This window comes from Neoarius graeffei, chromosome 5 (assembly GCF_027579695.1).
Source record: "Neoarius graeffei isolate fNeoGra1 chromosome 5, fNeoGra1.pri, whole genome shotgun sequence".
NCBI classification, from domain to species: Eukaryota; Metazoa; Chordata; class Actinopteri; order Siluriformes; family Ariidae; genus Neoarius; species Neoarius graeffei.
The window spans coordinates 11,594,624-11,604,641 of NC_083573.1; the positions used below are offsets into that span (position 1 = coordinate 11,594,624).

Below are 10,018 nucleotides of genomic sequence, written 5' to 3' on the forward strand. Positions count from 1 at the left end.
ACTGTAGTAAAAAATGTACTGTCATCCCAATTTGGTGCATACACATTTGCCAGGATGATTGTGGTGTTATTTAATCTACCCACAACTATTATGTAGTGACCAGCGGGATCTGCCTCAACCCCGACATGATGAATGGAGCATTTTTATGAATAAGAATTACAGCTCCCCTGGATTTTGAGTGGAAATTGGAATAAGATCGAGTCACCCATCCTGCTCTTAGTCTAGAATGATCAAAAGGTGTCAAGGTGGCTTTCTTTGGAGATGACCAAATGTGTAAACGACTAATACAGCAAATTAGATTCTAAACTGCAGTTATCAGCAAGAGCAAGTGATCCTGTTTACACATTATATGTAACACAACTGTTTACACATTACAATATGAACTAGATGAAAACTAATAAAGATTGTTCACAAGTCTCGAGTCTTTTGAGGACGAATCTAAAGTCAAATCTCAAGTCACTGCATGAGCGGCTTAAGTATGATTTGAGTCCAAGTTGCAAGTTCGAGTCCCATCTCTGCTAAAGAATAGCCAAAGTGAGACAACAAACCTTCCACGTGCTCAAAAAAAAGAGTTCGCCATGAATACATCGTTTTTCATTCTTTTAATCAAGTATAATTAATTTGTCTTTCCAAAACCTTTGCTAATGTTAAACAGGCCAAGCAGTGAAGCTGATCTCAGCAGGTCGTCCACATCTAGAAAAACACAAGGTTACACTTGGACTGTCTGTCAAAGTCCATGAACAGCCACCAAGGTTTATTCTGTCCAATTAAAAAATGAAGTATTTTATTTATGAAGCCATGAGACAAAGCCAGGGCCACTGTTTTCAACCAGGGGGTTAAAGGAACACACTGTGAGAGAAGGTAGGAGGCTTGTGGGGACAGTGGTGGCTCAGCAGATCCTTCATGCTGGAACATCACTGTGACAAAAACCAGCATGGCGAGGGGACAAACCCAAAAACTCCACTTCACTCCATCAATCCACACTGTTGTTGTTAAAAATCAGTGAATCCTGAGATTCACTCAGATGTGTCGGTCATGATTAAACCACGAAGACGCAAATGTGAAAATATTCGAGGGTATTTTCATTTCAAAAGCCTGGAAAAAACTTGAGTGGCAATTTTGACAGCAAAAAGATCTGAGTGAGCTCAGTTCATTGCTGCGATACTCGAATCTCTTTCACCAGAGAAGAGCTCATGAACATCAGGTGAACAACTCCAGCAGACTTACTACCAACTTTTATGGTGTCATCTATGAAATTATTGGACATTCTGGTCAAAACTGCGATCACCTTTGCTCACTCAGTGAGATACCGGAGGAGAAGGAAATGCACTGGTGTGCTCGTGCGTCAACACCAGCACGGACTTCACACTCCTCTACCTGCAATATTTCTCTCCAATGTTCACTTACTGTACAATAAACTGGAGGAACTCCAGCTGCTGGTGGAGAGAAACAGGGACTTTTATTCATCTTCAATTTTATGCTACACGGAGACGTGGCGATGAGGACTCGTACCAGACTCTGAACTGCAGCTGGTCAGCTTCCACCTTTTCAGAGCGGGCCGTAACACAGACCTCTCCTCTTTATCTACTTTTAGGACTTGTGTGAAAATCTGATGATGTTTTAGGTCATATTTATGCAGAAATATAGAAACTTCTCAAGGGTTCACAAACTTTCAAGCACCACTGTAAATGGCAAACATATAGAGTTTCTATAAAATGACACAAAGTTGTCTTTAAAAAGAGAAGGGCATCAGATTTGGTCGTCAATATGTCAGAAGAGAAACTGACATCAGGGTTTTAAAAAGTGTAACTCGTAAATAGTGCAGTGAAAGTGTAGATTTTTATTTTGTAGTTTTTTATTTTGGTCAGAACTGATATTCCGATAGATTTGAATGTAACATATTATCGATGGAATAAATCATCATATGAAGTGACTCACGACTCGAGTCGTCATTTAATACGATTATTATTATTATTATTAAAGTCACAATACTTTGACCCGAGTACAGTTTGTGCTTACTCTACTGCCTATGATTGTGTAGAATTTTCGGAAACGCCATGAAAAATTCCTAAATGTTCTGCAGTTGGACCCCCAGACTCCCTGCCAGATTTAGTGAGGGCCCCTCCCAGCGCTCTATTTTTACTGCCTTGGTATCTCACTGGGCTGCATGTTGCTCTCCCAATCCTCTGGCCCCAGGTTCCAGTCTAGTGTGGGGTGACCATCTGGTTTCTTTTTTCCTCCTCTTTGGAGGTGCTCATCCCTCAGTTTGCTTTCCAAGGCGTCTCTCGGCCCGATCCCCTGCTCAGCACCTTGTGCACATCAGTGTTTCGTTGGTTCTGCACTTGGGTTCACTCCCCCAGTCTCAGTTCCTGGAGTAGTGGGTCGCACTCCTTTCTTTAGGAGCCGCGACTGAACCAGTTCCCCATTACATCATCATCATCATCATCATCATCATCCATTACTCTTCTTCTACAGCAGTTTAATTAATGACATCATATCCTGTGGGCGGGGTCTTCACCAGTCTGGAGGCTGGAGGCGAGAGTGAGGCTGAGCGAGAGCGGGCTGAGAGGTTGCGCAGGAGCGGGCTGAGAAATACCTGCGGGCTGCGTAACAACAACAAACGCAATGCCCCCGAAGAGAGCTCCTACGCTCGAGGAGATTGACAACATCAAAAGATCCCTCGACTTTCTGGGTGAGGAAATCTCTGCTGTCAGGATGCAGCAGAAGACCATCCTGGACCTGGTGGAAGAGGTCAGAGTTCTGCGGCTGCAAAACACGGAGAAGGCAAAGAGGATCGCCTTTCTCGAGAACTGAGTGGAGGATCTGGAGCAATACACCTGGATAAATAACATCATTGTGACCGGACTGCAGATTAAACCCCGGTCATATGCTGGAGCGGTGGCGAGAGGAGACGGAGAGGAGCAGAACGAGGAGGATGCTAACTCTGTGGAGCAACAGGTGATAGCATTCCTGCACTCCAAAGGGATAGAGGTAAAAAGCTCAAACATCGAAGCATGTCACCCTCTCCCACGGAGAAGCAACACAGACAAACCGGCTTTAATAATAAGATTTGCCAACAGAAAGCATAAAATGCAACTGTTAAAACAAGGGAGGAAACCGAAAGGCTCAGACATTTTTCTAAATGAGCACTTAACCAAAAAAAATGCAGACATTGCAAGAAAGGCGAGACTCCTGAGGAAACAGGGGAAAAACCAGAACACTTGGACACAAAACTGCAAAATATTCATAAAGCTGAAGGGATCTCCAGAAGAGGCCAAGATCCTGGTCATCCGAGATATTGGGGAACTGGACAAATTCTGAGGGAGCCAATCAAAGCAACTTACAATCATGACACAAGGATGGGACACTGGACACAAGAACTGGACACTTTCCTTTATACTGAGCATAAAACACAAGATATGGAAAATAATATTGATCCATAAAATAATCTTTTCAGCAACATCAATATCAGCTGCTGGTATTACACTGAAAATCAATACAATGCAATGATCAGAGAAGGAAATAAGATATCAATTATTCATTTCAATACCAGAAGTCTGTATGCCAGTTTCCATAAAATGAAGGAATATCTCATTCAGTTCAATACTCCATTCAATATAATAGCCATATCAGAAACTTGGATCAACAATGAGATGGGAGTAGATTTTGAGCTGAACGGGTATGAATTAAATTATATCAACAGAAAGAACAAAAGAGGAGGGGGAGTGGCAATATATGTTGATAATAGTTTGGAATATAAAATTAATAATAAAATGACGGTAGCTGTTGATGATTGGATGGAGTGTATTACAGTAGAAATATGTTGTGAAAAAATGAAAAATATAACGGTGAGCTGTATATACAGATCTCCTGGATCAAGCAGAGAAGTTTTTATAGATTGGATGGAAAGTATGTTAATAAAATCAACACAGAAGGTCATGTACATCTGTGGTGATTTTAACATCGACCTCTTAAATCATAAGAAACCTAAAATGATAGAAGAGTTCATTAACTCAATGTTCAGAATGGGACTGTATCCAACTATTACCAGACCAAGCAGGATCACTTCTCACAGCACCACTTTAATAGATAATATATTTACTAATATCCTGGAAAATAATACAGAGAGTGGACTACTATTAACAGACATCAGTGACCACCTACCTATTTTTAATGTATATTACTGTAATTATAGCAAGAAAAAGGATACTAAAAATTATAAATATATAAGATTGAAAACTGAAGAAACCGTGATTGCGCTAAAAAAATGACTTAATGATAGAGGACTGGAATAGAGTTTATAAAGAAAAAGATGTTGATAAAGCATATGAGGAATTTTTAATAATATTCAATGAACTATATAATAAAAATTGTCCTATAAAGAAATACAGTAAAATACATAAATATACAAATAGTCCATGGGTCACCAAGGGGCTACAAAATGCCTGCAGAAAGAAAAATATATTATACAGACAATTCTTAAAGCATCGAACTATAGAGGCAGAGGAAAAATATAAAAATATAAAAATAAATTAACTAATATTATGAGGATATGTAAGAAAGACTATTATAATAAATTAGTGGAGAAAAATAAAAACAATATTAAAGGTATATGGACTGTACTAAATGGTATTGTGAGAAATGGATCCAAAACTACAAATTACCCGGAGTACTACACTGAAAATGATAAGACCATAAATAATATGGAGGATATGGTGAATGATTTTAACCAATTCTTTGTAAATGTGGGACCAGATTTAGCGGCAAAAATAAAGGAACCCGAGACAACACAATGTGGGGACATAGAAGATATGGGGGACAGAAATCCAAGTACAATTTTTCTAACTGCAACTGATGAATAAGAAATTATGCAATTTGTAAGTAAATGCAAAAACAAAACCTCTGCAGATTGGAATGATATAGACATGTTAACAGTAATGACAGTTATAGAGGGAATTGTGAAACCACTCACCCACATCTGCAATTTATCTTTTCAATCAGGTACATTTCCAGACAAAATGAAAATTGCAAAAGTGATACCATTGTTTAAAACTGGAGATAGACACCATTTCACAAAATACAGGCCTGTTTCTTTACTCCCCCAATTCCCCCAAAATACTCGAAAAACTTTTTTCAGATAGACTGGACAAATTCATTGAAAAACACAACCTCCTTACGGACAGTCAATATGGATTCAGAACGGACAGATCAACATCGATGGCACTAATGGAACTAATAGAGGAAATCAGAAACTGTATAGACAATTAAAAAAATAGCAGTTGGAGTATTTGTGGACCTAAAAAAAAGCATTCGATACCATTGATCATAGTATATTATTAAGTAAACACGAAAAGTGTGGTGTTAGGGGAGTTGGGTGGAGCTGGCTGTCGAGCTATCTAAGAAACAGGCAACAGTTTGTGCAGATAGGTGACCATAAATCTGATTGCATGAACATTATATGCGGGGTACCACAGGGGTCAATATTAGGTCCGAAATTATTCATATTATATATCAATGACAAATGGAGAATTTCACAAGTACTGAAATTTGTTTTGTTTGCAGACGACACTGATATTTTTTGTTCCGGTGAGAATTTGCAGCAGATTTTCGGGACAATCACAACAGAAATAAATAAACTAAAACTATGGTTTGACAAAAATAAATTATCATTAAATCTAAGCAAAACAAAGATCATGTTGTTTGGGAGAAACAAAATAGATTGTAATGTAGAATTGATAATAGAAAATACTAAGATAGAAATGGTACAGGAAATTAAATTTCTTGGTGTGATTTTGGATCATAAAGTCTGCTGGAAACCTCATGTAGGATACGTACGAGCAAAACTGGCAAAGTGCTCGGCAATTCTGTGGAAAACAAAACATATTCTTGATTGCAAATCTTTGCATACTCTATATTCCTCATTATTTTTGCCATATCTGACTTACTGTGTCGAAGTCTGGGGAAACACCTACAAAACCACTCTGCAGCCGATATGTACAATCCAGAAAAGAACAATAAGGACAATAAACAAAACAGGATACAGAGATCACACAAACTCACTATTCATAAAATCACACATGTTGAAATTTATGGATCTGGTCAAATTCAGAACAGCACAAATAATGTACAAAGCAAAAAATAATCTATTGCCAAAAAATATACAAGGAATGTTTAGTGAGAGAGAGGGGGGATATAATCTAAGGGGAGACCTAAATTTTAAAAAACCAAAGGTTCGAACAAATATGAAAAACATGTGCGTATCGAGCTGTGGGGTGACTTTATGGAACAGACTGGAGACAGAAATAAAACAAAGTGCAAATATAAATCTGTTTAAAAAAAGGTAGAAAAAATATTTTTAAACAAGTATATAGAAGAGGAAGTATGTTAACAGAGGATGATGAGGGATAAATAGAATAGGGATGATTGTTATATTAGAACTAACTTAGTATATGGTATATATTTATTTATGGGGATAGTTTATATATTCATATTTACAGGGATAGGTATGTAGTAGATATTTATTTTTGTAATTATATATTTATATAGATATTTATGAAGTGTATTTATGGTATATAGTATATATATATATTTAGTAATTATATATTTATATAGATATTTATGAAGTATATATATATGGTATATAGTTTATATATATTTTTGTAATTATACATTTATATAGATATTTATAAAGTGTACATATGGTATATAGTATATATATTTTTTGTAATTATATATTTATATAGACATTTATGAAGTGTATATATGGTATATAGTATATACATATTTTTGTAATTATATATTTATATAGATATTTATAAAGTGGATATATGGTATGCAGTATATATTTATTTTTGTAATTAAATATTTATATAGATATTTATGAAGTGTATATATAAGATACATTTATTTATTTTTGTAATTATATATATATATATATATATATATATATATATATATATATATATATATATATATATATATATATTTATTTGTAATTTTATATATATATATATATATATATATATATATATATATATATATATATATATATATATATTCATGAAGTGTATATATGGTATATATTTTTATAGGTGTATTAATGTAGTTTGGATTTCGGGGTAGTTAAAAAAGGGGTGGGAAATTAAAAAAGTATTGTACTTCTTCCCACTCCTTTTTCGAACAATGTGCGGTGTTTTGTACTGTCTTAGCTCTTTATGTTATTTTATTTATTTTTTGTTAATTTCTCGTTTTCTTTCTTTTGTGTGTACAAATTGTTACATAAATTTTTTTTTATACATGTTCGAAAATAAAAATAAATTCATTCATTCAAGTTGTGACGTGGCGGATTTACGGGTCAGGGGCGAGACAGCTGATGCAGCGCACAGACGCTTTAAAATCTCCCGTGTGTTCTTCCCCCTGAGTCTGCTGTGTTCTCTGAGCAGCTTACTGTCACAAACATCACCTGTATTTCTATAAACATCACTCACTCATCACTAATCCATGTTAATCATTGAGCTTTTGATGGTGTTCAGTGTTTAATGTCAAATTAAAATTCCATTTGATTGAGGTGGAATTTTGGAGCTGATTATTTGAGCGGATTTACAGCGCAGCACCTTTACTGCTGTTTCTGTGTGAGTCGTTTACACCAACATTTATTCACTATGAGAGAAAATTAAAAAGAGAGCGGGTTGAGCAGAGTGCCGAGGCTTTAAGATATGAGCGGCTCAGCCCCGAGAGGCCTCACTCTGATCTTTTTGCTGTCGAAATTGACACTAAAATTTTTTCCAAGCTCTCGAAATCAAAACGCCCTCGGTACAGTTACATACAGTTACTGCCAAACATTGACTGTCAAAAGGGTTTTCTGTTTGCCATTTAATATGGCAAGATTATACAGATTTGTTGAAAAGTATGGCCACCCCTTTTTTCTTCCCTTTCCTACATGATGGACTGTAACTCTGCTCAACCCGCTCTCTTTTTAATCTTAAGTGCTCTGTCTCAGATAAAGGAGTTTCTTGAATAAGAGCCGCTGAACATTGTCATTTCTTTAGTTGCCCCATAATTTTTTCCCCTCTTGATTGGGTTATTAATTCCTCTTATGTTATAACTAATAAAGTTCAAATAAGCCATAGTTTTTATTTACCTTTCAGATAAATAGCTCTCTATTCATGAACCTATACATCATCTTGTTTTATTGTTTTGTTTTATTGTTTATTGCACATACAAGAACAAAATTGGCTTAAAAAATGTAACAAATACAAGACATGCAGGGGAGGCCTGCAACCTGATGGTTTTTTGAGGGTCTCCCCTTGTTCAAATAAAAATGACGATATTAGGGTCCAATTCAAACTCAAACAATTGAAATACAAACTTCAAAGAACTGTAAAAAGGGGCGGAGCTATGATGAAGTTTTTCATGCTGGACAATTTAAACAAAAACAGAATTGAATTCAAATTCAAACTTCAAAGATCGGAATCCTGAAACAATACATATAAATGACACACACACTCCATTCCACACTCCACATTTCACACTTCACGTCTCTCACTCGACGCTTCACATCTCTCTCTGCCTTCAAACTTCACTTTTCACGCGTGACACCATCCTCTATCGAAAATGGTAAGTTGGAACCAGATCCCCTTCTGAAGACGATGATGCTGATGAGTAAATTTGATGGTCAGGGTTCATATGACAGAACCACCGGGATTTTGTCGCTCCAATATTCAGTAAGACAAGTAGCCTATTGTATGGACCTGTTCATTTCTTGTTGGACTTTGTTGTTGAAGAAATAATTTGTTTCTCTAAAATCCAACTCTCTTTCTTCAGTCTCAGGCTGCTCACTTCGACCCCCTGTTCTACCCCATCCTACCACCGCAGTTCTACCCCCCGGCCTACTTCATCATGCCAGACCAGTTCTACCCCCCGTCCCACCCCGTTCTGAGATCCGCCTCCTACTACCCTCCACCCGCAACGATGGGGAAGAACGAACACCACGTCCCATCCGTCCAGGAGGAGATTCTGGGAGGAAACGCCACGTCTCCTGTGACACCACCTGAAGGTGGACGTGTAGACGATGGCTGTGTGATCACTGCTCAGGCTCATGCCACTGACGTGCTCACACTCGGTAAACGAGATTAAAATATATCTCAGTTTTCCGCTGTTGATTCTTTTGCGCATTCTTTAATGTTGTAATGTTTTCTCTGTCTTAACGGTCCATTTTATCTCCTTCTTGTCCTTGATTTTGTCCAGATCTACATGCGGCACCAGAAACACCAGCACCAGCTGAGTCAGAGCCTGAACCTCAACCCACCTCCAGTCTGCCACCTGAAACTGTGGGCGTCGAGGAGCCTTTGTCCTCCAGACCCGCGAGTCCAAAGGCACTGATGTGGGGCGAGATAATGGACAGCGTCGACCCAATCCCATCCAGACCCTCAACTCCCACATTACTGCCTTGGGGAGAACTAATGGACGAAATGGGGCGCCAAAAGGATGAGGGGCAGGTGGACGACATCCTGGAGGTAAAGGAGAAGGTTGAGGAGAAGAAGAAGGGTGCAGTGGTCAGGGAGCTCAGAATGAGTCACAGTCATATTTGTAATGTCTTACAGAATGGGTCTTGTTCATTACCTCAGGAGCTCGCTACTAAACAAAGCACATGCGGAGCGAATACTTTTGAATGCAGTCATATGATCTAGAATAGTGCAATGGGAATATTATATACCAGGATAAAAGGTTTGATGATTATTGTTCTAAAAAAATCTCTCCTCTGCTTTTCTCTTTCAGGTCGTCCCTCAGTAACATCGACACTCCCTGACTGGAAATGAGAAACTTTTCAAAAATAAACTCCTCAGTTGAAAAATGCTGCACAAATGGTGTGTGTCTCTCTCATAGTGAATAAATGTTGGTGTAAACGACTCACACAGAAACAGCAGTAAAGGTGCTGCGCTGTAAATCCGCTCAAATAATCAGCTCCAAAATTCCACCTCAATCAAATGGAATTTTAATTTGACATTAAACACTGAAC

At 37.5% G+C, this 10,018-nt stretch overlaps 1 protein-coding gene across 1 annotated transcript; it reads left to right on the forward strand.

Moving 5' to 3' along the window:
* The first annotated feature begins 8,648 nt into the window (after positions 1–8,648).
* Positions 8,649–9,814, forward strand: LOC132885835 (uncharacterized). The gene is made up of 4 exons (XM_060920351.1): positions 8,649–8,723; positions 8,824–9,121; positions 9,247–9,515; positions 9,778–9,814. The coding sequence occupies exons 1-4, from the start codon at positions 8,649–8,651 to the stop codon at positions 9,790–9,792; spliced, it is 657 nt and encodes a 218-aa protein (XP_060776334.1). The 3' UTR covers positions 9,793–9,814.
* Positions 9,815–10,018: the final 204 nt, after the last annotated feature.